The 22,917-nt window shown below is 43.5% G+C and overlaps 3 protein-coding genes across 4 annotated transcripts in view; 2 read left to right on the top strand and 1 right to left on the bottom strand.

Moving 5' to 3' along the window:
- CCNYL1 (cyclin Y like 1) overlaps positions 1–6,012 on the top strand; it is a 34,010-nt gene extending 27,998 nt beyond the window's left edge. Inside the window, 3 exon segments of the mRNA XM_033111640.1 lie at positions 642–808; positions 4,575–4,737; positions 5,892–6,012. Coding sequence (XP_032967531.1) covers positions 642–808; positions 4,575–4,737; positions 5,892–6,011 — 450 coding nt within the window. The 3' untranslated portion in view covers position 6,012.
- A 6,294-nt stretch (positions 6,013–12,306) lies between these two features.
- Positions 12,307–20,210, bottom strand: FZD5 (frizzled class receptor 5). Its single transcript, XM_033111637.1, has 2 exons — positions 19,572–20,210; positions 12,307–19,275 (listed from the first exon to the last, which is right to left on the bottom strand). The coding sequence occupies exon 2, from the start codon at positions 19,016–19,018 to the stop codon at positions 17,255–17,257; it is 1,764 nt and encodes a 587-aa protein (XP_032967528.1). The 5' UTR covers positions 19,019–19,275; positions 19,572–20,210; the 3' UTR covers positions 12,307–17,254.
- LOC117025651 (uncharacterized) overlaps positions 19,687–22,917 on the top strand; it is a 29,989-nt gene continuing 26,758 nt past the window's right edge. For both annotated transcript variants that reach the window (XM_033111638.1, XM_033111639.1), the window contains exon 1: positions 19,687–20,713. In XM_033111638.1, the coding sequence (XP_032967529.1) occupies positions 19,715–20,473 (759 nt within the window). In that variant the 5' untranslated portion in view covers positions 19,687–19,714 and the 3' untranslated portion in view covers positions 20,474–20,713. The remainder of the gene's footprint in view (positions 20,714–22,917) is intronic.

Below are 22,917 nucleotides of genomic sequence, written 5' to 3'. Positions count from 1 at the left end.
GACTCGCCTTTGTACACATGTGTGTTCCTTAAAAAGGCATGAAGTACAGCAACACTTGACAGTTGTGAAGACCAGCCTCAAGCACACCGATTGTACTGCCTGTCCTGCTACACAGCAGCCACTGGGAGGCTCTCTTGACCACCAGTTTTTATCTTCAGCTTGTGCCACAAAAGGACTAGTTACTATGAAAGGAAGATATAAATGTGCTCAGTATTACCAGGGATTTACATATTCAAGTATTATGTAAAATCACCCTAAAGCTACCAGCCAGGTATGACACATTGCACGTGGTAGGCACTCAGGTATTTACTGAACAACTTGAATCTACAATGGGCCTGTGTTTGCTGCGCTTTCCAAGTGGGGAGGAAATAACACAGTGCATGTCTTCAGGATGTCCTTTACTAAGATGTCCATTCATTCCTGTGACCAAAATTGGGCTGGAAATTTGCATGGGTGGAGTAGGCAACCGACATATGTGATTGCAATTGTGATCTGGCCTCTGGACTTTGCTGACTAAGCAAAGTCTCTAAAACATACGGATAAAAAGGCATGTCAAAAACAGATGAAGTTGTCATTCCTAACAGTTCTTATCACAGCACTAAACTGAATGAAAATCAAAGACCAGTGCTCTACTTTTGCAGGTTTACTTAGAAAGGCTTTTAACTTATGCTGAAATCGACATTTGTCCAACCAACTGGAAAAGAATTGTTTTGGGAGCCATTCTTCTTGCCTCCAAGGTTTGGGATGATCAGGCTGTATGGAATGTGGACTACTGCCAGATCCTCAAGGACATTACCGTCGAGGACATGTAAGTTTCTAAGGTTTTGGTGAACTTTTCTAAACGTTTTCCAATACCTCATTTGCCCCCATGAAGTGTACATTTTAAGGAATATTTTTAAAGGTTACATTGTACAGAGACCTGTAATAGGCATAAAATTACATACTTTCTATGCACCTTTGGTATAACAATTCATATTCCTCATCATTCATTGGTAGGTCTTGATGTGTTGTTGTAATAATCTGCTTGATGATTTGCAATGTATTTCTCCAGTGGTTTTGGCAAACGTTTTACAGGCTCTCTCTACCAGAACAACAGGACGGTAAGTATTTTCATGGCTTTCTTTATGCCGTCTATCAGGCCAGTCCATTTTTAAGGAGCATCCATTTGGCCTTTGAAATAAATGTTTGATCATTGTTAAGGCATTAGGTCTCTAGGCTATAGCCTAAACCTGAGTCATACATTATATATTTCCTTTACTGATCTTTCCCTCTTTTCTTTCTGAAGTTCTGTTGTTACAGAAACCGTGATAAAAACTATAGCCACATATAAAGGTTTCAGATCACTGTGTTCTCTCCTTCCCTTTTTAAGAGTATTGCACATGTTTAAAAAAGGTCCGATGAGTTCGAAAGCTCCTGCTTCTCAGGCAGTCTGAGAAGCATCACCCAGTGCTCATCCCATTTGAGTTTCCTCGGGCACTCAGCAACCACAGCAGCAAGTTGTGGGGCCGTAGGTTAACCATGAGGGTGCTCCTCGGCACACTGACCGGGAAGGGAAACACCAGACTTAACGAGGGCGTTCGATCTGGCCACCTGGGCTGCTGGGAAGGGCCCTGAGGCTGTAGCCAAAGAGGTGTTTCCAGCAGACCCTCAAAAGTACCCACTTGACACTGAAAATGTCTTTGTGGGCGGCATTTAGGAAAATGCAAAAAACACCTCTTGATTATATTGAACAGCATAGGGAGATCAAAATCATGGCAGGCGGTGGCACGAGTTTGTTTTTGTTACCTTTGCCCATTACTCTCGATAAGGCTGTCATTCAGAATTACCTAAGTGCATATTCACAACTGAAGTGAGGATACTTGTGACGAAGAGAAGGGACCAGTGGTTGTCAGTTGCTGTCAAAGTGGCTTTTGGTGAAAATGCCCACTTTGATAATAGTGTGAACTGAGTCGTCACGTTGATATTGCTGGGAGCCATCTTAACACACAGTGTGACAGCAAATAATGAATATGAAACAAATGAAAGTACTTTTGGAAGTTGCAGAAGGTAAAGTGACTTTGATCACCACTGTCATCAATCTTCAAACTGATCCCCTGAAGGAAGAAAAAGTGGTAATCGTGAACACTAATCCTGCCATGATGGCAGCTGAAAGTTTTTCAAAATCTGCAACTGAGCTTGCGGGGGCTCTGGTTCTAGTTAGAACATCAGAGAACATGCAGGGAAGGTGTGTGAGTTTTCATAGATGTGAGCTCCAGGAGCAGTGGTGGCCGTGTCTAGCTACAGGAAGACTAGTGCTAAACAATGCTTTTTGTATGTGAACAGAGAAACACCAGGAGCTATGTGTATAATAGGCTGCTTTTGTTTATGATCTTCGGAAATTGGAAGGTATTACAACAGTGTTTAGTGTACATTGGTTTTGTCCCCCTGCTGTTGACTACTATTTGTAATGGTCTCATTTTGAGTCTAAAGTGATAAATTGGTGTTTATCAGCTTTTTCTTAAAACTTTCCAACATCTATCTATGTATCTTTTTAGAATATATTTCCCTTCAAAAGAATAAGTTAAACTGAGCAGCTGCTATTGAGAAAATTTGCTGTGCCTGTAAATGGTGTGCTATTCAGCTATCTGGCCATTGAAAAAACAAATGCAGAAGATGCATATTCTGTAGGCATAATGCTTTTCATCAGTGATTAAACCTCTATTAATAGACATGTTAATCCCACGAAGTACTGTATTTCTACATAATTAAAATGTATTAGTGGAGAAAGTATAAAAGGGATAGTGAAGTGCATTTTATTTCTGTAGTAAATTAAGTCCTGATTAGCTAATTATCAAAACATCTGATTTACATTTCTATAGACTTATGGCCATATGAACAGGAAATTAATTTTGGAAGTAGGTTGTTGGGTTTAAAGTTCAACAAATGAGAAAACTTCATCTCTGCTCATATTCTGACTGTTCCCCATACAAATACAGAGAATATCAGACCTGTGTTGACGTATCCAGTGGATAAAATATTAAAACCAAAAAACCAAATACCGTATTTTGCTACCTATAATGCGCTCTTTTTTGCCCAAATTTGTAAGGGAAAAATAAGGATGCACATTATACATGGGTAGTACTAATTCCGTATCTATATAAATGCTTTTAATTCTTTTATTTATGCTTATGAGTTAAAAGTGTGATTCTAGAAATCAATAACTATATCCATATGCAAAATAATACCCTGGAATATGATAATTGGTCTTGTTGAATTTATGACGAACTTGCAACAATGAAGAGTTCTTGGTCTTCTATGATGCGTAAATATTGTAAATTTGTTACTGGTACATAAATAAATGCTAAAATTCCTTTTATAATACAAAAAAAAAGTACCTACCTGTAAACAAATAAAAGTTTGAATTAAAACGGAAGATATTTTTCCCTGAAAGTTTGGGCCAAAAACATGGGTGCGCATTATACACGGGAGCATGTTATACACATGGTACAATACAGTATGTTAAAAAACAAGCCTCTTGTGCTTGTTCGGGTATTTATCATTTTTACGTAATTAACTCTCTAAAAAGGAATTACTGTGAACATGGTACGATTTACTCTGATTTTATACTTATTTACTTAAACACTTGGCAAGTGATGGCAGTATGGTCACATAGCATAGACTGCTCCCAACATTTTCCTTTCTCACTTTCATGAACGGCATTGCCCCCTGTGGGTGTGTCCCATTCTTTTCCAGGAGGGTCTATGGGTGCTGAGCATTTCGGGGTCACATTCCCACTCTGGACACTGTTTGAGTCTGAGTCCAGAGCTCTATCGGAGGTTGTATCATAAAGTGGGTTTAGCCCAGCCATGACAGCTATCTTTAATCTTTCTGCCTTCCAGAGTTTAAAAAGTGCGTACTGTCTTGTCATAGTGACAGTTTCTCACCCCAGTAAGATGAAGGTGAACAGAAACTTGCATTACGCCCTTTGACATTAGCCCAGTGCACTGGGGCAGGGGAGGGGTTCCCTTTCCTATCAGATGTAGCTTATTTATTTATTTGAGATTTATTTGAGATGAATCCTTGTTGCCTCAAGAGTTTTTCCCCCTCAGTGATAATAGCAGTGGCTCTCGATGGATCCATTTGTTGCCGTGGTGATGTGCCCACTGCTTTTGTTGATGCATCTCCACTTCAATAAGCCCCTTCCTGTTATCTGTCGGGTGACAATGTCTGCAAGTTCTTCAGAGCTAATAAACAGCATACATCATTCCTTTCATCTGCTCACTATTAGCGGGGCCTTGTAGTGAGCGTGGAGCATGAATCGTACAGCTGCACTAATGGAACTCTGAAGAATGAGCCCCCGAGTCAGCAACACAAGTGTATAAGAGGGCCATAACCTCTTCCCCTCATCCCTGACGCAAAGTGCGGGGATGCAGAAGGACCACAGATAGCTGTACCTTGCTTCAACATTAGTGTATCAATCCAGCTCAGTAGCCTTTGTTTGTTTCCAAACAAAATTTAAAGCCAGAATGATATTTTTGAAGATAGCCCAGTTGACTAAAATTATCCTGTATTGGTTTTGTCTCCTCCTCCCCCAGGAATGAGATGGAAAGGCATTTTTTGGAGCTACTTCAGTTTAATATTAATGTTCCTGCCAGTGTTTATGCCAAATACTACTTTGACCTTCGCTCCTTGGCAGATGACAATGACGTGATTTTTATGTTTGCTCCTCTTAATAAAGAAAGAGCACAAAACCTAGAGGTAAGGCTGGGGAATCACTAAGTGGGGCTTTTTGTCAGTCACCAGAGCCAACATCTGTGGATAAATCATATTAAATAGTGATTAGGAAAATGGAAAGCTTTTTAAATCACTACATTGAAGAGCTTATTAACCCTTTCATACCATATTTCTGGTGTCTTTCCTGGTGTCTGTCCTGTGACCATAATTCATAATATTTTATATCAGATTTAATCTGTTCTTAATGGTTTTCCATTTGATCCTCTACCCTTCCTTATAACCAAACATGAATAATTTCTTATGATTGTATCATTAATCTTATCTACATACATAACCTACTTACCACTCTTCAGTGTCTCACTCAGTTTGCAGATCCATGTCTGTTTTCTACATACATCACAGTTCAATCCCATGAGTTTATTAGACAAAAAAAAAGCATTAGTGGCTCACCTGAGAGCCCTATACTTAGAATGTATAATGTGTGTTTCAAATACTGGGTATGGAGAGTACATGGGTTTTTAATGGAAATGGTAACATACGTGGGACAAAGTAATATTTATGGCTTACGATTTTTGGTGAAGCAAAATCACTTGCAACTGAAATGGACACATTTAAAGTGAACACTTTCCGTGGTCCCTTGGTGGTATGTTTTTCTACCATAATGAATGCACAAGTGGAATAGCTCCTTATGGTGCTTCAGTCACTAGACCTTTCCTACCTTCCATTCAAGTCCAGCACACGCCTGCCTCATTCAAATGTACTCAGAGTATACAATAACTAATGAAGACTGGACAGAATTGGAATAGCTCAGTAAACAGATTTTGCCCACGTGTGTTCATGTTTAAGGAACAAGTGTACAGGTAACAGATGATGTTGCTGTTAGGAGCCTGTCAGAATGCCTTTGACATCTTTGGAAACCCACTTTTTAAATAATTCTAAGTTCTGCTTTGTTCTGGAAATCTAATCAGAGCCCCTAAGGGATCTACCTTAGTGAAATAACAGGAAACAGCATCCCCAGAACCTGGCAGTGTAGACCTCAGCTCCTCAGAGTAGCAGGAAGTATGAACTGCCTACCGTAGTGTGGACGTGTGGCTTACCAGTGATGCTTTCTTTCTGTAAGATGGGAACCTTTTTTTTTTTCTAACTGTACTTGTGTTCTATTTGATTGCCTTTCCTAGGCCATTTCTAGATTGTGTGACGACAACGATTACAAAGACATATGTAGAGCTGCTATGAGAAGGTCTTTCAGTGCTGATAACGTCATTGGTATTCAGCGCTCTAATGCCATCATTTCTTAAGGGAAAAATGAGAGGCGGTAACATCAAGAGTCTCATCTATAAGGACTGGAGAAATATCACCTCTCCTCCTCAAAAACCAGCAAAGGTAGTATTTTCACCTAAAAGACCAGGACATCGAATTCAAGAAACTCAAGGACTGTGCTCATAGGAAAGAATGGGACCTTGTCAATACAACACTCTGTCCTTTTTAATGTAAACATAGTTAAAAAACCACTCCAAAGCAAAAGCTCCCAACCCACAGATATTTGCTTACAATGTAGGCTGATAGCTGTGAACTACTTGAGGTTTTTTTAATTGAAGTTTAAATTTTTTAGACTTTAAAGACACTAACTATATGATGCCTTTGCTATTTTTCTCTCTCTCCTCCCCCCACCCCCTCGCTCCCCCATATTGCTGCATATTCCGTTAGCATCAGTGCAGTATTACCATTAAAACATGGGACTCCTAACCACTCCTAAAGCCACTTAGGAACAGACTGCAGTACTGTTAGCTATTGAAGGGTTCTTCCGCCCTCCTACGTCATTGAAGCTGCTGGTCATTATTGGCAATCAGTTTAAACCAAAAAGCTGCTGAATAACACTTGTCATTCAGATTCTTTGCAAGCACTACTTATTAGCATATTAGCATGTTTGGGATAAGAGAAAGTATCAGTTATTGATTATCTACTTCTGTTGGGTTAACGCTGCATATCTTACAAACTATAATGGTGCTGCTCATTTTCTGATGATTTTCCTTTGTTAAATAAATGTCTCAAAAGATATTTTTGTAATTCCAACCAATGTGGTGGTCCAGTGATAACAAGCAGGTCCTGAAATAGAAGGTGTCCCACAAGTCAGTGCAATTTTAAGCTTTGACCCACCAGGGCACTGATGCAGAAATATAAATGCTAGACTTACAAAACACTTGAAAGTTTAATTAAATTTCTCTTAAACTTAATTTAGTTTTGTAAATTTTAAGTATTAAGCTTTTAATCGTACAGTGACTGAAACAAAAAATTTAAAATACTAATCTTTTTTAATTCAGCCAATGTATTAATATTAAGCTTTAACTTTTTTTTTTTTTTAATGTGTGTTTTTCCAGGACCCATCAGCTCCAAGTAAAGTAACCGGCCATCCTAAGCTTTTAAATTTTTTGTTTCAGCCTATGTAAGATTAAAAGCTTACTATTTAAAATTTACAAAATTAAGTAAATTTAAGAGAACTTCAATTAAACTTTCAAATGATGTTTTGTAAGTCTGTAGCACTTCTACAAGTATCAAAGTTTAAAATTGCACTGAACCTTTAGGGTGATACCTTGTATCTTGATAAAAATGCCCTCTTTTAAAAATAGTTCTCTGCAGGGCTATGCTGTATACCTGCTTTGATCACCTCAGTTTCTTTTTTCTAGATTTGGTAAACGAAGATTACGAAGAGCAGTGTTAATTCACATATAATAAATTGAAAGGAATTGGATCCTAATAGTAGTGATATGAAAGTAGGTGATATCAAACAGCTTTTCTGTCCTGCATGTTAATCAGGCGGTAGGTGTCCCATTTAAGTCTTTCTATTTAAGAGGAAACACACAAACCTTAGGAACCCTTACCTCAGGCTTTAAGGGCAGGGAGTTAAGTAGTCAGACTTTTGGGAGATAGTAAAATGTCACCTAAACTTGAAATATTTAAAAAAATTAATGTTCTCAACTATGTGAAATCATTCTCCTACCTTCTGAAATGTATTCCTGGAAATTCTGCCTATAAACAAAGCATTTCTGGGCCAAGGAATACTTTCAATATAGCAAGGCTTCACATTATATTGAAGGTTCCATCATTTTTAAAGGACAGAAACATAAATGATAAGTAATACTATATAAAATATTACAATCTACCACCTCAAAAAACATTGTTTATGGAGTTCGGAGCTTGGAGATTCAAGTATTGATTGCAGTTTTATTTTGAAAAGAATGCTACAAGTTATGTGGTTTTTCTTCCTCGTGTTTATATTAAAAGCTATTTTAATTAAAATATGGCTAGCGTGTTTGTAACACTTCTATTCACATAGCATTATGTCTCTGCCTAACTTACAAGTTTTAATCAACTCTGATAGTCTTAAAGCATTTTTAAACTGATCATAAGTTGGTTTGACCTTTCCCTCTAGTTAGGATGTAGTCATATCTGTGGCTTATGCTCTTTTCAACCTAAAGATAATTTATTACACTTAAAACCATTGGCCACAGTACTCAGTGGCATGGTGTATTAGATTATTCTGCCAGGAGGGAAAAGCACATTGGAAGATAAAATTGGGTAAAACATACCAGAGAGAAAGAAATTATAGGAATACTGGAGGTCAGAATGTGAGTAATTTAAGGATTTCAAGCAGTTAGAACAGGTCAGAAAGTGGAAGAACAGGAACTAGAATTGTGGTTACTATAAAGAGGGGAACTTTAAACAAGCCACATAATTCGACTTTAAAATGCTATTTTCACTTACATTTCAGTTAGTCATAATCATACAGAATTTGGTAAATTTCTAAGATCCTAGCTACTCAGCTTGAGCAGTACTCAATAAATCCTGATAGTGTGGCTGTATTTTCATGTACCTCATTTCACTACATAAAGTCAAAGCTTATCACTTACTCTTGATAAATTGCTGATTAGAATAAATGATCTGATTTAGTTCATAAAAAAAAAAAGTCACAAATCACTGTAAGATAGTTTGCACCCATACCGTGTTTCCCCGAAAATAAGACCTAGCTGGACCATCAGCTGTAATGCATCTTTTGGAGCAAAACTTAATATTAAAAATTATATTAAGAGTGCCTCTTATATTAATTTTGCTCCAAAAGACGCATTACAGCTGATGGTCCACCTAGGTCTTATTTTTGGGGAAACACCGTAGTAATAAGCTAGTTACTAAGCAGAATGCTCACATAGCTGAGGGGTCAAAGGTTAAGTTTGGAGAAAGGACACTGGATATGACTGGTTTCAAGAGCAAGTTGGTGGAACAAGGAGAACAAAAAAAAATTGCCCTTTCCCCTTTTGCTTTAATTCTGGAAGGCAATACGGCCATTTTGATAATTGGGAAACTGAGTCAACTTAGGGTAAGAATACAAACATCAATGAACACAAGTGGATTTGCTCACATGTTATGGGGCTTGGAAACTAGTTACTAGTGGGGTGGTAAATGTGGTAGTTTCCTCAGAGCTTTATTCTTGGGAACTAGAGTAATAAGACTATAAAAGAGTACCTGATTTTCATTTAGTTTTTTTTTTTTCCTTTTGGAATACCTGAATGAACTTTTAACTGGTCTATTGTGAACTGAACTTTTAAAAGTCTTCATTACAAGGAAAAGACAAAGGTCTGACAAACATTTGAACCAAATGATTTTTGTATGTCGGTAGTTGCCTCTCAGCAATTTCATGTGGTTTATCCTAAGACAACAACCTAGGTCCCAATGGTTTTGGTTAAAGAGAAATGTCTTCCATGCTGTATCAGATTCCAGCAGCCCTTTCTTTCACGTTTACTTTTAATGTGCCTCGTGTTCCCAACATTATTGAAATCCAGCAGCACTGAATCCTGGTTTTGTAACAGCTTATGGTTCATTTCTTGGTTTAGTTTTCCTATGTCTATAAATACGCTATTCCTTGATTTCAAAAAGAAAAATGCCAAAGCCAGTATTTACCAGAAAAGAATTCACTCTGTATTCAAGTTATGCAGTTTTGGGAAATGTTTAGCTACAACATGTAGGTTAACTACAATCTTTCATCACCCAAGCTTTCTCCCTAACCACATCTAAAATGACTAGACTGTTCCCTCACCCAGAAGCTGCATTCTTGAGTACAGAGCTACTTGGAAGAGCACTTCACTGATGGCAGAGAAATCTTCCAGGTAAGTGTTAGTTTCGATGCAGAATCCGTGGCTTATACCCCACATCTCTCAACAAGGATTAGATCACTTACAGTCTTAACTTAGCCACTTACCAACCTGGTCCTGACACTGTGCCAACAAGCAATACAAAGATGTCAGAGACCTTCAGCAAAGCCTGTTCCCCTCGGGCACAAGCGCAATCTCTGGTTTCTGAGGCACTTTCCACTCAACTATTTCAAATGGGTTTGGAAGATAAGAGAACATGTAATGTGAAATGAATTTTGAGAATACGTTTGTGGTTTAGGATTTCTAGGGTGCAGAAAGAACTAGGAGAGTGAAATAGTTTAGAAATTAAGAGGAATCCAGTCAAATGAAAAAAAGGTTAACAATTTTTAAAAGTAGGAACAGGTAAGGTGATCATTGTAACTGCTGTGAAGGGAGCTAAGTCATTTGAATGCGTAGAGAAATCCAGTGGTTAGCATCAGAACCTAAGGTCCTCAAGAAGATATCAATAGTGTTTACTTCAAGACCTCAGGATTCTGCTAGTATTTTCTTAAAACATCGATTAGTTCATCCTACCCTTCTCAGTTCTACTAACATTTACTTAAACCCCCCAGATGGTGGCCCCTTTATCACCTCAGTATGGGAGATGACTTCCAAAGGCAGAGCTTCAGTGTGTGGTCCACCTCCCGTGCTGTTTCGGGCTCTCCCTCACGGTCACCTCAGCCTTCACCTTCTGCTAGTGTGCAATGGGGCAACGCCCGATGTTGGGGACTGTTAGGATGCATTTCCAAAGCATCCCAAGTTCCAGGAAATAACAGGTTTCACATGGTTCACAGGTTAACCAGCTCCGTATAATCCCCCTTCATCTCTTCTGAGCCCTCCGGAGCCCTGTAGTGTTCCCCAAAGCAGCTGTTCCCAACTTACTGCACTTGCTGACTCCCCTGACCTGCCCACGACCCGAGATGGATCTCAGTCTAGGCAGCACCCCCACATTGCAAACTCCAGAATCATTCCATCTCGCCTTAGGAATAGGCGCTTCAGAAGGTAACCGCTCTCATCTCATGGACGGGATTCTATCCCAACTCTCAAATCAGCTACCTCTGTCCAACCCGTCCACCACCTTACTCCCTTCTGACTCCACTGCATTCATCTCCCCGACGGGATGCGGCAGTTTGACTTTGCTGGGTCCTTTACACATCCTAGTGTTTCTGAAGATGTCCCCAGACCATCTGCCTCTCATCACCTGAAAATGCCCACGAAAAATGAAGCTTCTCTAAATGGAATGGAAAATCTGGACTGGATCCTGGAACAGATAAAGAACAATAGCAGAAAATCTGAAATCCAAGTGAAGTCAGGAGTTAATAGTCACGTACCAATGTTGACTTGCTAGTTCTGATAAATACACTATGACACTATGTTAACATTAAGGAAAAATGAGTAAGGAAGGGGTATACAGGAACTCTGCATTATTTTTGCAACTTTTCTGTAAACCTAAAAAAATAGCAAGCAGCTGTTTCTTGGACCCCAGACCTACTGAACCTCAATTCCTGGAGCTGACGCCTAGGAATCTACGTTAACAGCCCCAGATGATTCCTACGCAGACTCAAAACTTGAAAATGTAGTCTTTCCATTCCTTTTCCAGTCCATGCCGGAACAGCTGCTTCCTCCATGCTTTATTTACCATAAACTTGCCTTAGCCTGATGTAATCCTTTAGATCCTCTGAACCCGAAGATACCAGTACTGCTATTATCCCCCTTTCACAGATGAGAATACAAGCACTAATAGGTTAAGTAATGGGTACAGGATCGCACGGTCCTTAAATGGTGGAGCTGGGATTTGAACCCCTAGTCAGTCTAGAGCCCAAGTCTACGCTCATAAAACCACTGCCTCTCAATCATGTTTCCATCTGTGACAAACTAAAGAGCTCTGTAATTAAATCACTAGAAGGACCACTATTACCAATAATACTCTGGGCCCACCGGAGTATTTCTCCCACCTTCTTTCTCCCACTATTTCTCCCACCTTCTCCGTCCCAACAGTCCCTTTGCTCCAGCTTATGTCCGTGCCCTTTCCTCCCTTTTCCACTGGGGGGAAACGAGCCATGAGAAAGCCCTGGAAAGACAGGCCAAGTGGAGAGTTCTGTGTAGGTTAAGGTACAGAGACGCTCTTCCGTCAGGATCCAGCTCAGCTAGCATACTCTGTTCTCCCAACTGCCCTAACTTACAAAGTAATCTAATCATGTTCCTAGCACTCACTTTGACATTAAATTACATCATGTGATATTGTAATTCACCTACTACCGGATTTGTCTTATCTCCCCCAAACAACAGTGTAAGCTCCTACTTACCTCTCTTCTCCCACATGCGTGTGCCTCAGAGCACTGCTGGAGAACACCGCATACCAGGCATGCACATGGTGTGTAGACTGGTCACTAATCTGCATTTTGCCAGGAGGAAACTGTGACAATAGTATCTCAGGTTTACTAATCCTCTGTCCAGATTATCAGGAAGGTGCCAACTCTAAATCAATTTATAGCCTCTTATCTGGACTCCCTGACTTGTACTTACAGCTTAATATCAAGTTGTGGATTTAACTGGTGAATGATAAACAGTTTTGGGAGTTCCTAATCCCCAACTAGACACACACAACAATAGCACCAACATCTACTCAGATAGGTTCCGTACAGAATTTAGACGGAGGGTTGATAAAACAGAACGCCAGCTCAGGCTATGTCTCTGTTCTTAGGTGTATTACCCTTCATTTCTTCAAGTGAATCATGAAACAGTAACAGGATCAGCAGGAGAAAGCTATGAAGTATATTCAAGTAAAACAAGTTTCATTTCGTCTGTTTCTGATGATTGCAGTTTGCTTGATTTTCTTATTAATGAAAATACTACAATTTACATTTTAAGTACATCTGAGAATTTGATTATGAAATTAGAATCCACGTATCTCCTCAGATACTCTCAGAAAGCAGTGTCTCCATAAAAGCATGAGGAGAAAAAGAGTTGTACAGCATCTTTTTATTTTCTTTACCTTGCTTTAATGCACTTTAAAATTTATCTACATTAATCGGGAACAAAGAAACAAAAATAGACATTTCTTTGTTTTTCATAAATAACTACTCTCCATATTTGATAAAAATCTCAAACCATTATTTCACCTTCCCACAAATATAATACATACAAAATTTTTCTGAAATAATAAGGTCAGCAAATTAAGGACTATGAGACTAAGTATAAGCACATACACCTGTTCTAGTGACTTCCAGGAACAAAACAAAACAAAACAAAAAAAACTTCTCAAGATGCTCTGGGCTTCCATTTGTTAGTGCTATGGATTCAGAATTATAATCATCTGCCAGTAATAATTTATAGATTCAAGTTGATTGTCTACAAATAAAATATCGCTGGCTCAGATCTGTGAGTTCTGGGTTTGACAGGACAGAGAAGCTACTGCATGGGACAGGTACTATACATATATGGAAATCATACAAAGTTCTGAATGCCCTGGATTCAAACTCCTGACTCGGTATGTGCCTCATTTGGCTCAGTAATCAATTCACCTGCACCAAACCCGTATCAAGTCACTAAATCTCATATATATAATATATATATTACGTATATACACATCCACAACACATACATACTACACATACAGTTTGTAACAACATGAAGTAATATTGTCTTAAAATGATACACCATAGACAGTATCCTGGCTGAAATAAATCCTGTAATTGTCACCAAGCTGCTAGAAGCTTTGAGAGTTCTAAGTCAGGTTACTTAGTGACTTACATCCTGCCTACCCCTCACCCTGCTTTCATGTCTTGGTAGCTTTTTCTTTCAGAACCACCCTCCCCAATTCAGGCGTACTTCTTTCCCAGGGTCACTGGATTGGACTTTGGAGGCAAGAAAGGGCCTGCAGAGGGAACAGGCCATTCTCAGCCACTGTCCCTCACCCCTGCCCAGATTTGTGATGTGCTTGGTCCTGTTTGCCACAGTCGATGTGAGAAAGCAGTTATTCAAAGCTTTGTCCCTCCGACCCCCTTGGTCTTTCTGTAGTGCACAAAAGGGAAAGAAGCCTCTTTAGCAGGGGTAGCAGTTCATTAAAATATACAACTACATTTCCTAGCTGTGGGGGTCCCATTCTGTACTGGAGAGTGCAGGTCACAGATGCTGTTATTAAGGTTTGGTGTGGGATCCGTGAGGTTTTCTCCTGGCAGCCGGTGTCAGGATTAGTGCAGCCCTGGCCCAGGAGGAAACAGCCTAATGAATACGGACTTGGAAACAGTGCTGTCGGCACATTATTTAAGCCTGTACGTGAACACAGTTACAGACAACACACACACACAGGCCCATCATGTGAAAATACGACGAAGGTTTGCAAGGATAAACCAATAAGGCACCAAGAAAAATTATTTTCAGCCAATTTAGACGTCAAAATGTGAGGAGGGCAATAATATAAGTTAAAAAGTCTTCCTACGGTCATGTCAACTGATTCACTGAGAAGTCACATTAGTTCACTTAGACAACCTCCTAAAGACTCACCCCCTAATCTATGAAGTAAGACATTGCTTAAAATCGAACTGTGAAAGGACCAGCCTGGAGGCTGCACATTTGAGACTAAACTGAGCCCTAAATCCTCTCCAACTTCACAAAGCTGGCTGTGAAAAAGTTGCTAAATCACCCCACAACCTTTAATTTTATAATTGTTTTCATGTGTATGTATTGTTTGCATAATAAAAATGCAAATCAATGGGGAAAATAGTGTGTGGGATGGAAACGGGGTGACCATAAATAGCTGCAGCTTCTCTACCCTGGGTAGGGGGGTGGGGTGGGGAATATTAGTTAGCCTAGGGAAGCAGGTGGGCTTTATTTATCTTTGAGGGAAGGGAGAGGGAGAGCAGGGTGAGAACAGAGACAGAAAACAAAGAGGCAGTTCTAAAAGTAGACCCAAAAAGCATCACCTCTCCCTGGCGTGGTATACTTTAACGGTCTTATTTTTTAAGGTAAATTGGTTGTTCTTGGTAGCTTTGACATGTTGCCAAAATGAAAACATATTTTTTAATGAAGACTTCAATCACTTTCATCCACTCATCCACAACTTTTAGATATATATACTGTACCATTTCTAGATTCCTCCACTAAGAAGAAGACGGAAGGGGGGCAATCCATATCAGGCACAATGACAGAAGGCAGCAGAACAATCTAGGTACGTCCTGGGAAGATACACTAAATGAGGGAAGAGGTCAAGGTGATTAGTAAAGATCCTCATTTGAAAAATAGAATCTGAGTGGCCCTCAGACGGGAACTATTTCAAGGTTCTAAGAAGCAGCTTCTGAATAAGCAGAGGAATCGGATGTGCAAAGAGTTCTCTAGGCCATGTGTACTAGGAGGTTTTGTCGACTCCACTGAAATTTTAATTTTGATTCAGAGGATAAAAGCAGTGCATGTTTATAACTGTGAACAGTTTTTGAGAGTCCTTAAAACTATAATACCAAGCTTCTCCCCACAGCAGTGTTTAAATTCCCTATGGGAACTGTGCATTTATTTACTTAATATCCATGAAGTAAAAACTGACCTGGGCTTACTTATTTTTCCAACTTTGGTATAAATGAAGCACAAATGCCTAGGCATTTTCCTAGGGAGGCATTCTCAAATTTTAATTGCTTTTCCCATTTTGGCTTCCTAAATTTAGTCCCCACTCAACCCTGGTCATTGGTATTTTGCTGGCCATAGCAGTGTCACCGCCTTCTTCCGTAATGGCCTCACACTCTTCATGAATGAATGGTTAAACAGATTAGGAAAGCAAACATAATTTTCTAATAGTAAAGAAACCTGTGTGTGTGTGTGTGTGTGTGTGTGTGTGTGTGTGTATGTGTATTTCTCAATATATAGGCTTTCATATATAAATGAATAGTTAAGCAGATTAGGAAAGCAAAAAGAATTTTCTAACAGCAAAGGGTGTGTATGCTCATCAATATATAAGCTTTCTCAGAAAAAGGAAAAGAAAAATATACTGAGGTGGGGAGGCGGAAACAGCTTTCCTCCTATAGCAGTTAACTGATCCATATTTTAAAAGCTTATGCACGTGTGTTATGGGTCTCATTTCTGTTTTCAGAGACTGCAGGGAGCAATGTCTTGCTGCTTTTGGAATATCTGGCTATACACTAGTCCAAAGTCCAGGGACATTTATTTTCTCTCATTGCTGCCAATGTTTGTTCACAGGTAGCCAGCCTTCCTCCCCCAGTTCAAGCACCTCATTCAAGGATGGGTGTGGTTTCTAATCACAGCTCTCCAGGAGAGGAGGAATAAGAAAAGCAAAAAGACTGTTTAACATGATAAAGGAGGTGGGATGGGGGTGGAGCGGGTAAATGTTGGAAATTTACTTAATTACTGGAGGTATATCCATTTTAGTCCTTAAATCCACAGAGCAGCCCCCTTTAGCAACTATCACTAAGTACTTCCAGAAGAGAGGAGTGGGTTTACTTTTACCAAAATTATAACACAAGTTGTTTTGTTAAAAAGAACAACCGGGATCACTGAAGCCTATTAAGTACCACCCACTCTCTGGCACAGAGCTGCAATCTTATCCGTCTAGAATTCAAGCTTAACCAATTGCCATCCCTTAGGTCCTCACTACTCCAAATGTGTCTACCGGACACAATAATGCTAACTCTAACGTATTCAAAATGCTGGTGCTGTTAAGAATGAGGATGATTCAAAGTATGTACTACAGAAAAGAAACAAGCTCGCTAAAGAAACAAGAAGGGACACAAAATCTTCAACACTCCCTAACCTTGTCACTTTCAGGAGGTCCTACCCACATTGTATGCTCCCCCCTCCTTGGTGTGACTTGGAGTTTCCCCTCAGGTAGGACTATATGCAGGAAAAATCATCTGGGACACTTGAAGCAGTGGAAGGAGAAACAAACTGAAAAAGCACACCTATCAACTTCCCAGTCATAGCAATCCAAACTTTCACTGTTCACATTTTTTTTTTAAAGACACAAGTATAGGAAATATATTTTCCAATTCAGAACACACAGTTCAAAGAAACCTGAACCAAGTGGAACTTCATTATAATGCCAACCTTAGGATTGTAAAGCCCCCAAAGCAAAGGAAAATTTTGTTGCCAAAATGCAACAAAGTTAAAAATTAAGAAAAAATACATATAAATTAAAAACAAGGTTCCCCTAAAGAAGGCAGTAAGAAACACAAAACAACACAGGTGAGCTGAGCCCCTTTGAGAAGTCCTGGGACAGCTACTCCCTTGAAAGGGCCCTTCACCCCTCTCTCCAAGGAGCCCCAGGAGGGGGCATCAGCACCGTGAAGGTAAACGGAAGTGACCTTGGCAAAGCTACCAAACAAAACAACCCCCCTCCCTCGCCCCAGGGCCTCCTACACGTGTGACAGGGACACCTGCTTGTGGTAGGTAGCTGCGGCAGGGCCCGGCGGCCCAGTCCTGCCGGTGAGCGCGGCGCTCGCCTCGGCATAGTCCCCGGCCGCCGTGGCGCCGCCGCTCTTGTGGCCCCGTCGCCGGCGGCGGCAGCAGCAGCGGCTAGTGAAGCGCCGCCACGACTCCACAGTCTTGCCGGACCAAATCCAGACGCCCGACGTGATGCCCACCACGAGGCACATGAAGTACTTGAGCATGAGCACCCAGTACTCGGGCTTGGCGCGCGGTTGGCCGGCGTCGGAGCCCGGGCACGCGCAGGTGAGCGCAGCCTCCCAGCTCTCGCGATAGTGCTGCTCGTACAGGTAGCAGGCCACCACGATGCTGGCCGGCACTGTGTAGAGCAGCGTGAAGATGCCGATGCGGATCATGAGTTTCTCCAGCTTGTCTGTCTTGGTGCCACCCTGCTTGATAACACTGCGGATGCGGAAAAGCGACACGAAGCCCGCCAGGAGGAAGAGCGTGCCCACCAGCAGGTAGAGCACCAGAGGGCCCAGCACGAAGCCGCGCAGGGAGTTCAGGTTCTGGTTGCCCACGTAGCAGATGCCAGCCACTGGGTCCCCATCCACAGAGCTCAGTGCCAGTGCAGTGATGGACTTGACACTGGGGATGAGCCACGCGGCCAAGTGGAAGTACTGTGCATAGCCCGCGATGGCCTCGTTGCCCCACTTCATGCCAGCCGCCAAGAACCAAGTGAGCGACAGGATGACCCACCAGATGGAGCTGGCCATGCCGAAGAAGTAGACCAGCAGGAAGACAACAGTGCACAGTGCTGGGCCTGTCGTCTCGTAGTGAATGTGGCTGTGCTCGCGGCTGCAGGCGACACTGGCATGGCCCACGACCAGGCGCACCAGGAAGCCCAGTGACACGCACAAGTAGCAGGCTGAAAGGAAGATGATGGGGCGCTCAGGGTAGCGGAAGCGTTCCATGTCTATTAGGAAGGTGGCGACTGTGGTGGAGGTGGAGATGAAGCACAGCACAGACCATAGGCCGATCCAAAAGGTGGCGAACGTGCGCTCGTCTGGGCTGAAGGAGGGCTGGTAGCAGGGAACCGCGCAGTTGGGTACCTGGCCTGTCCGCACCTTGTTGTAGAGCGGGTGCGACTCCTTCAGGATAGGCACGAAGGGTTCCCGGCACTTGCACACCGATGGGCCCCCGGCGGCGCACTCGCCCCCGGAGGACGGCGCTCCTGGAGGGTTAGGGAGGGTGGGCTTGTTAGGGAAGGGCCTTGGGGGCGCCGTGGTGGCCTCGCTGCGGTTGTAATCCATGCACAGGACTTCGGCGTCGCGGCCCAGCACCGGGAGGCGGTCGCAGCTCATGCGCTCGGGCCAGGCAAAGCCATACTGGCGCATGAGTGGGGAGCAGCCGGCCTTGGCGCGCTCGCACACTGAGCGGCAGGGGGGCAGAGGTTTGTGATAGTCGGGCAAGCAGATGGGCGTGTACATTGAGCACAGGAAGAAGCGCAGGTCTGGAGAGCAGTGGATCTCCACCAGCGGCCAGAACTGGTGCACCTCCAGGCCCGCTTCGTCCTGCGTGTCGTGGTTGAACTGGTTGGGCATGTGCGTCAGGTTGTAGCCGATGCCGCGGCACATGGGTACCGTGATTTCCTGGCACACCGGGGCCTTGGAGGCTGCCGCCGCCCGGCCTGCCAGCTGCGTCAGGAGCAGCAGCAGCAGCGAGGGCGGCGCGGACGGGTCAGGCCGAGCCATAGCCCCCTCCCTCCCCTTGCCCCCTGCAGCCCGCGCGGGGCCAACGCAGGCAGGGGAAAACGGGGCCGGGGCTTCCCTCTCCGCCGACTTGTGTGTGGCGCCGGGGCTGGCAACCTGTTGGTTTCTTTTTCTCTTCCAGAAATCCGCCCAAAGATAAACTGTTTCGGGAAGGCGCTGCCTCCCTCCGCAGGCAGCGCTCAGCTCTTTGCCGGATAGGACTGAGCAGCAGTTAGGACTCGGATTCCAGGGAAAGTACTCTTTAAACAAGAAGGTGGGGGAGAAGAAAAATTGTAACCACTCCCAATCAGAGGGGCGTCAACGGCTTAGTCCCAGCAAGCGGTCTCCAAATTTGTAGATTAACCTCTCTACCCTCCACCTCCTGAAACCAAACTACTGACTCTCCGCCCCGCCTCCGCCTCCCTTTCGGTTCGGCCCTCCAGGCTGGACCCCGGGGTCAGAGCGCTCAGCCACCCCCCCACGTCTCACCCCCCCCCCAAAAAAGGGCAGAGAGCCAGAGAGAAGAATCGGGAGAAGGGAAGGCGCGGGCTCTCACCTCCGAGGATCCCGAAAGAAGCAGATAGTCCGCAGCCAGCCTGGGTCCTACGTCCCTGGGACACTCTGCTCAGAAACGCGACTCAGAGCCAAGCTGGCACCGGGAAAGTTTGGCGATAGGCTGGGTATCCGAGGCGGCGGCACATGGCAGCAGGTGGGGGCGTCTCAGAGAGGGGGTCGCCCCCTGAACGCAGTCGCCGCACGCCGGTCACTCTCCCTCTCCTCCTCCGGGCCCCCTCGCATGATACGGGCGGGGCAGAGCAGGGGCAGGCCGTGCGTTACACCAGGGTCCGGGAGCCGGACGAAGGGCTAGCGCGCCTGCAGCACCTAGCGAGAGGAAGGCGGTGTGCGGCGGCGGCGGGGGGGACCCCGCCGCCTTACAGCACTGTGAACAGCCGGCGCTGGCCCCGCGGGGACTGCATGGTGCGCGCCCGCCGCGGCGTCCTGCCCGCCGCTCGCCTCCTCCCCTGCAGGGGGCTCCTCGCTCCAGCGGACTCCTGGTGGCGGTGGTGGCGCTCCTGGGACGCGCTTGGCTCGGCTCCTCCCCCGCGCACTCGCAACCCTTTCGCCCACCTCTGTCTGGCACTGAACGGCGCTCGGCGGCGGCGGTGGCAACCGCGGCAGAGTCACGGCCTCGGGCTGACTGGCCTCTCCTGCCCCGCCTGGTCACCTGCTTCTAAAGCCCGCCGGGAGGCCCCGCCCAGACCCCGCCCCCTCGCGCTGGGGCTCGGTTGGTGGGATGCCCCGCCACGCCCTCCGCGCGTCCCCGCCCACTGCCCCGCGATCTTGGCCTCTCCTCCGGGCGCTCTCCGGCCCCGCCCGGAGCGGGCAGCCGAGGAATGCCGGCCAATGGATGACCGGGAAGTGACGGGGGCGGAGCGAATGCTAATCACGCCTTCTTGAGACCCGGGGCGGGAAACCCTAGCTAGAAGTCCCAGAGAGTTCCCTGCTGGCGCCTACGGGTAAGGGGCTCACTTTCCTGTAATGTTCTAGCTTATGAACCTTTTCTCTTAGGGCCGCTACCAGTTCAATCTGCAGCTAAGAATCCTTACAGAGTCCAGCGCTTGTTTAAAAGAACTGCTCAAAGAATCTTCCTTAACCGTGGCACCTGTCTCCCCTCTGTGCTGTCCTCATTCATACCAGGTGAGCTCACGTCGAGAGAAGAGCGAATGCTTACAGAGCCCCTACTGTGTGCGGAACAGAGCATTAATCGTTTACATTTCAACACAAGATCTCAGATCCTTGGAACAGTTCTGTTTCTTACAGGTGAAGAAACAAGTTTAGAAACTTGAGCAAGGTAACTGGGTTAATAGTTCTCCAAGAAACCGCAGCCCAGACGATCTTGGTTTCTTGCGGTATTCGGAGCACCTGGCACATAGTAGTCGCTCAAATGGCAAACCCGGGATTCGATCCCAGGTAATTGTGCCGAGGCATCCACAATTTTTACCACTCCCACCATAACAACAGGTATCTCCCAGGCTTTAACCTTTACTTTTGCATTTCGTAACAAAATCTTATGGTTGTGACAAGAAAGATTTTCTTTCTCTTTGGAAGACTCAAGATGTTTACTCCTTTATCAGTCGAGATTTAAAATCCCAGGCAGTTCCAGGTAGAGAGAAGGGACGCTGGCTCCGGGCTCTGTAATGGGCAGGGCGCGGGACCCCCTGGGAGCTGCTGGCAGCTTACGCGCCCACCCTCTCGCCGCGGGGGGCGGGGCGCACAGGGAGCAGCCGCTGCCCGCGGGGAGGACCTGCTGGGCGCCTGGACTGCAGGGACACACAGTGGCGATCTCCAAATGGGTTTTTATGCTGCAGGTTTTAAATGTCCTAAAAATGCCTCTTTTCTACGTGTTCTAATTAAGTTGGAAGACTGAGGTGTTTAGCATACTTGAAATTCATTCACACGCTTACAAAAAGGGTTTGAATTGTTTCCCGCTTCCCCATCTCTTCCTTCTGGGAAGGAGGTGAAAAAAGGCTGGAGGGTCAGGGGACGTGCAGGACTCAGGACTGGACTAAAGAGGTGAGATAGGCCTCGGTTGTTGTGTCCTAGATCCCATTTGTACAGATTGCGACGCTAAATGGCAAATCGCCCTGTCCTTTCCCCTTATCAAAAAGGCTTTGTGGGAAAATGAAGAATACGAGTATATAACCCCAGTCTCAGGGTTAAAAGTTAAAATAAGTATCAATAGCTTCACAAAAATCAAAACAATAAATATGTTTTAAATGTACATTAAATCTTTCATTCCCTGGACTTCTACAGGTGTTCATATTTTATCTCTTTTGTTTTTTGGAAATACTTGGCACTCTGGGTGGGCAAACTTCCCAGAGTTGAAAGTAGTGGGAGTTGAAAAACTATGGAATAGCAGTCAAAAAGAAAGGAAAACCCTCAGTGGAAAGTATGTGCAGACTGTGAACATGCCAGGGGAGAGCTGTCTCATTCTGTGCCCTTCATACAACATGTATATTACTGGGGATGGACAAGTGTTGGCTAATAATAAAAATTATTTGAAGTTGGAGAATGTTAATTACTCCTGCTGGAATTTAGCCAGAATTCTTGTGTTATTTCACTTGGTTCTGACTCAAACAATGTTATCTAATGGCCTGTAAACCTCTCTCTTCTTAATCAATACGAAATGTTACTTTTGCTTGGAGATCTCTAATAATAGTAGTAATAACAGCATAAAACTTTGCCAAAAGGGACTTATTTTGCATCGCATAGCTTTTTGTGTCATTTGCATCTTTCCTTTTTGTACATATATGACTTCAATTTAAAGGCAGTTTAAGATACGCTGACGGTGTAACATGTATTAGGCAGGGTGCTAAATAATTCATTTACATTAATTCATTTAATACAACAGTCAGATAAAACTGGCACCTTAGTGACTTGCTTATTTAGTAACTTATTTAGACATTGGAAAGGATCGAAATCAACATTTCTCCTGAGTCATAATTTATACTTATTTAGTAACTTATTTAGACATTGGAAAGGATCGAAATCAACATTTCTCCTGAGTCATAATTTATTTCTTCAACAAACTAGACTATATTAAATTATTTTTAAGATATATTTTTAAGCACCTAGAACATTGCCATACATTCTAGTCTATCAGTTTACTCATATAGCCTTCCATCCATCCATCCATCCATCCAATAAACACCAAATTTCTGAGTTGAAGACACTTCTGCTATATTAAACATGTTTCTGCAAAGCCAAGTTCATGAAATTCAACTTCAATTATTGTTTAAGGTATGTTTATTAACTGATGAAAATATAGACAATATGCTTACCATTAGTAAGCATGTGACATTTCAAAAGTTTTGAAGTATTGGTTTTGTTTTGTCATCGGT

Source organism: Rhinolophus ferrumequinum, chromosome 8 (genome assembly GCF_004115265.2).
Source record: "Rhinolophus ferrumequinum isolate MPI-CBG mRhiFer1 chromosome 8, mRhiFer1_v1.p, whole genome shotgun sequence".
Classification (NCBI taxonomy): Eukaryota; Metazoa; Chordata; class Mammalia; order Chiroptera; family Rhinolophidae; genus Rhinolophus; species Rhinolophus ferrumequinum.
The sequence above is the reverse complement of the archived record's forward strand: the minus strand, read 5'-3'. Positions and strand labels throughout refer to the sequence as shown.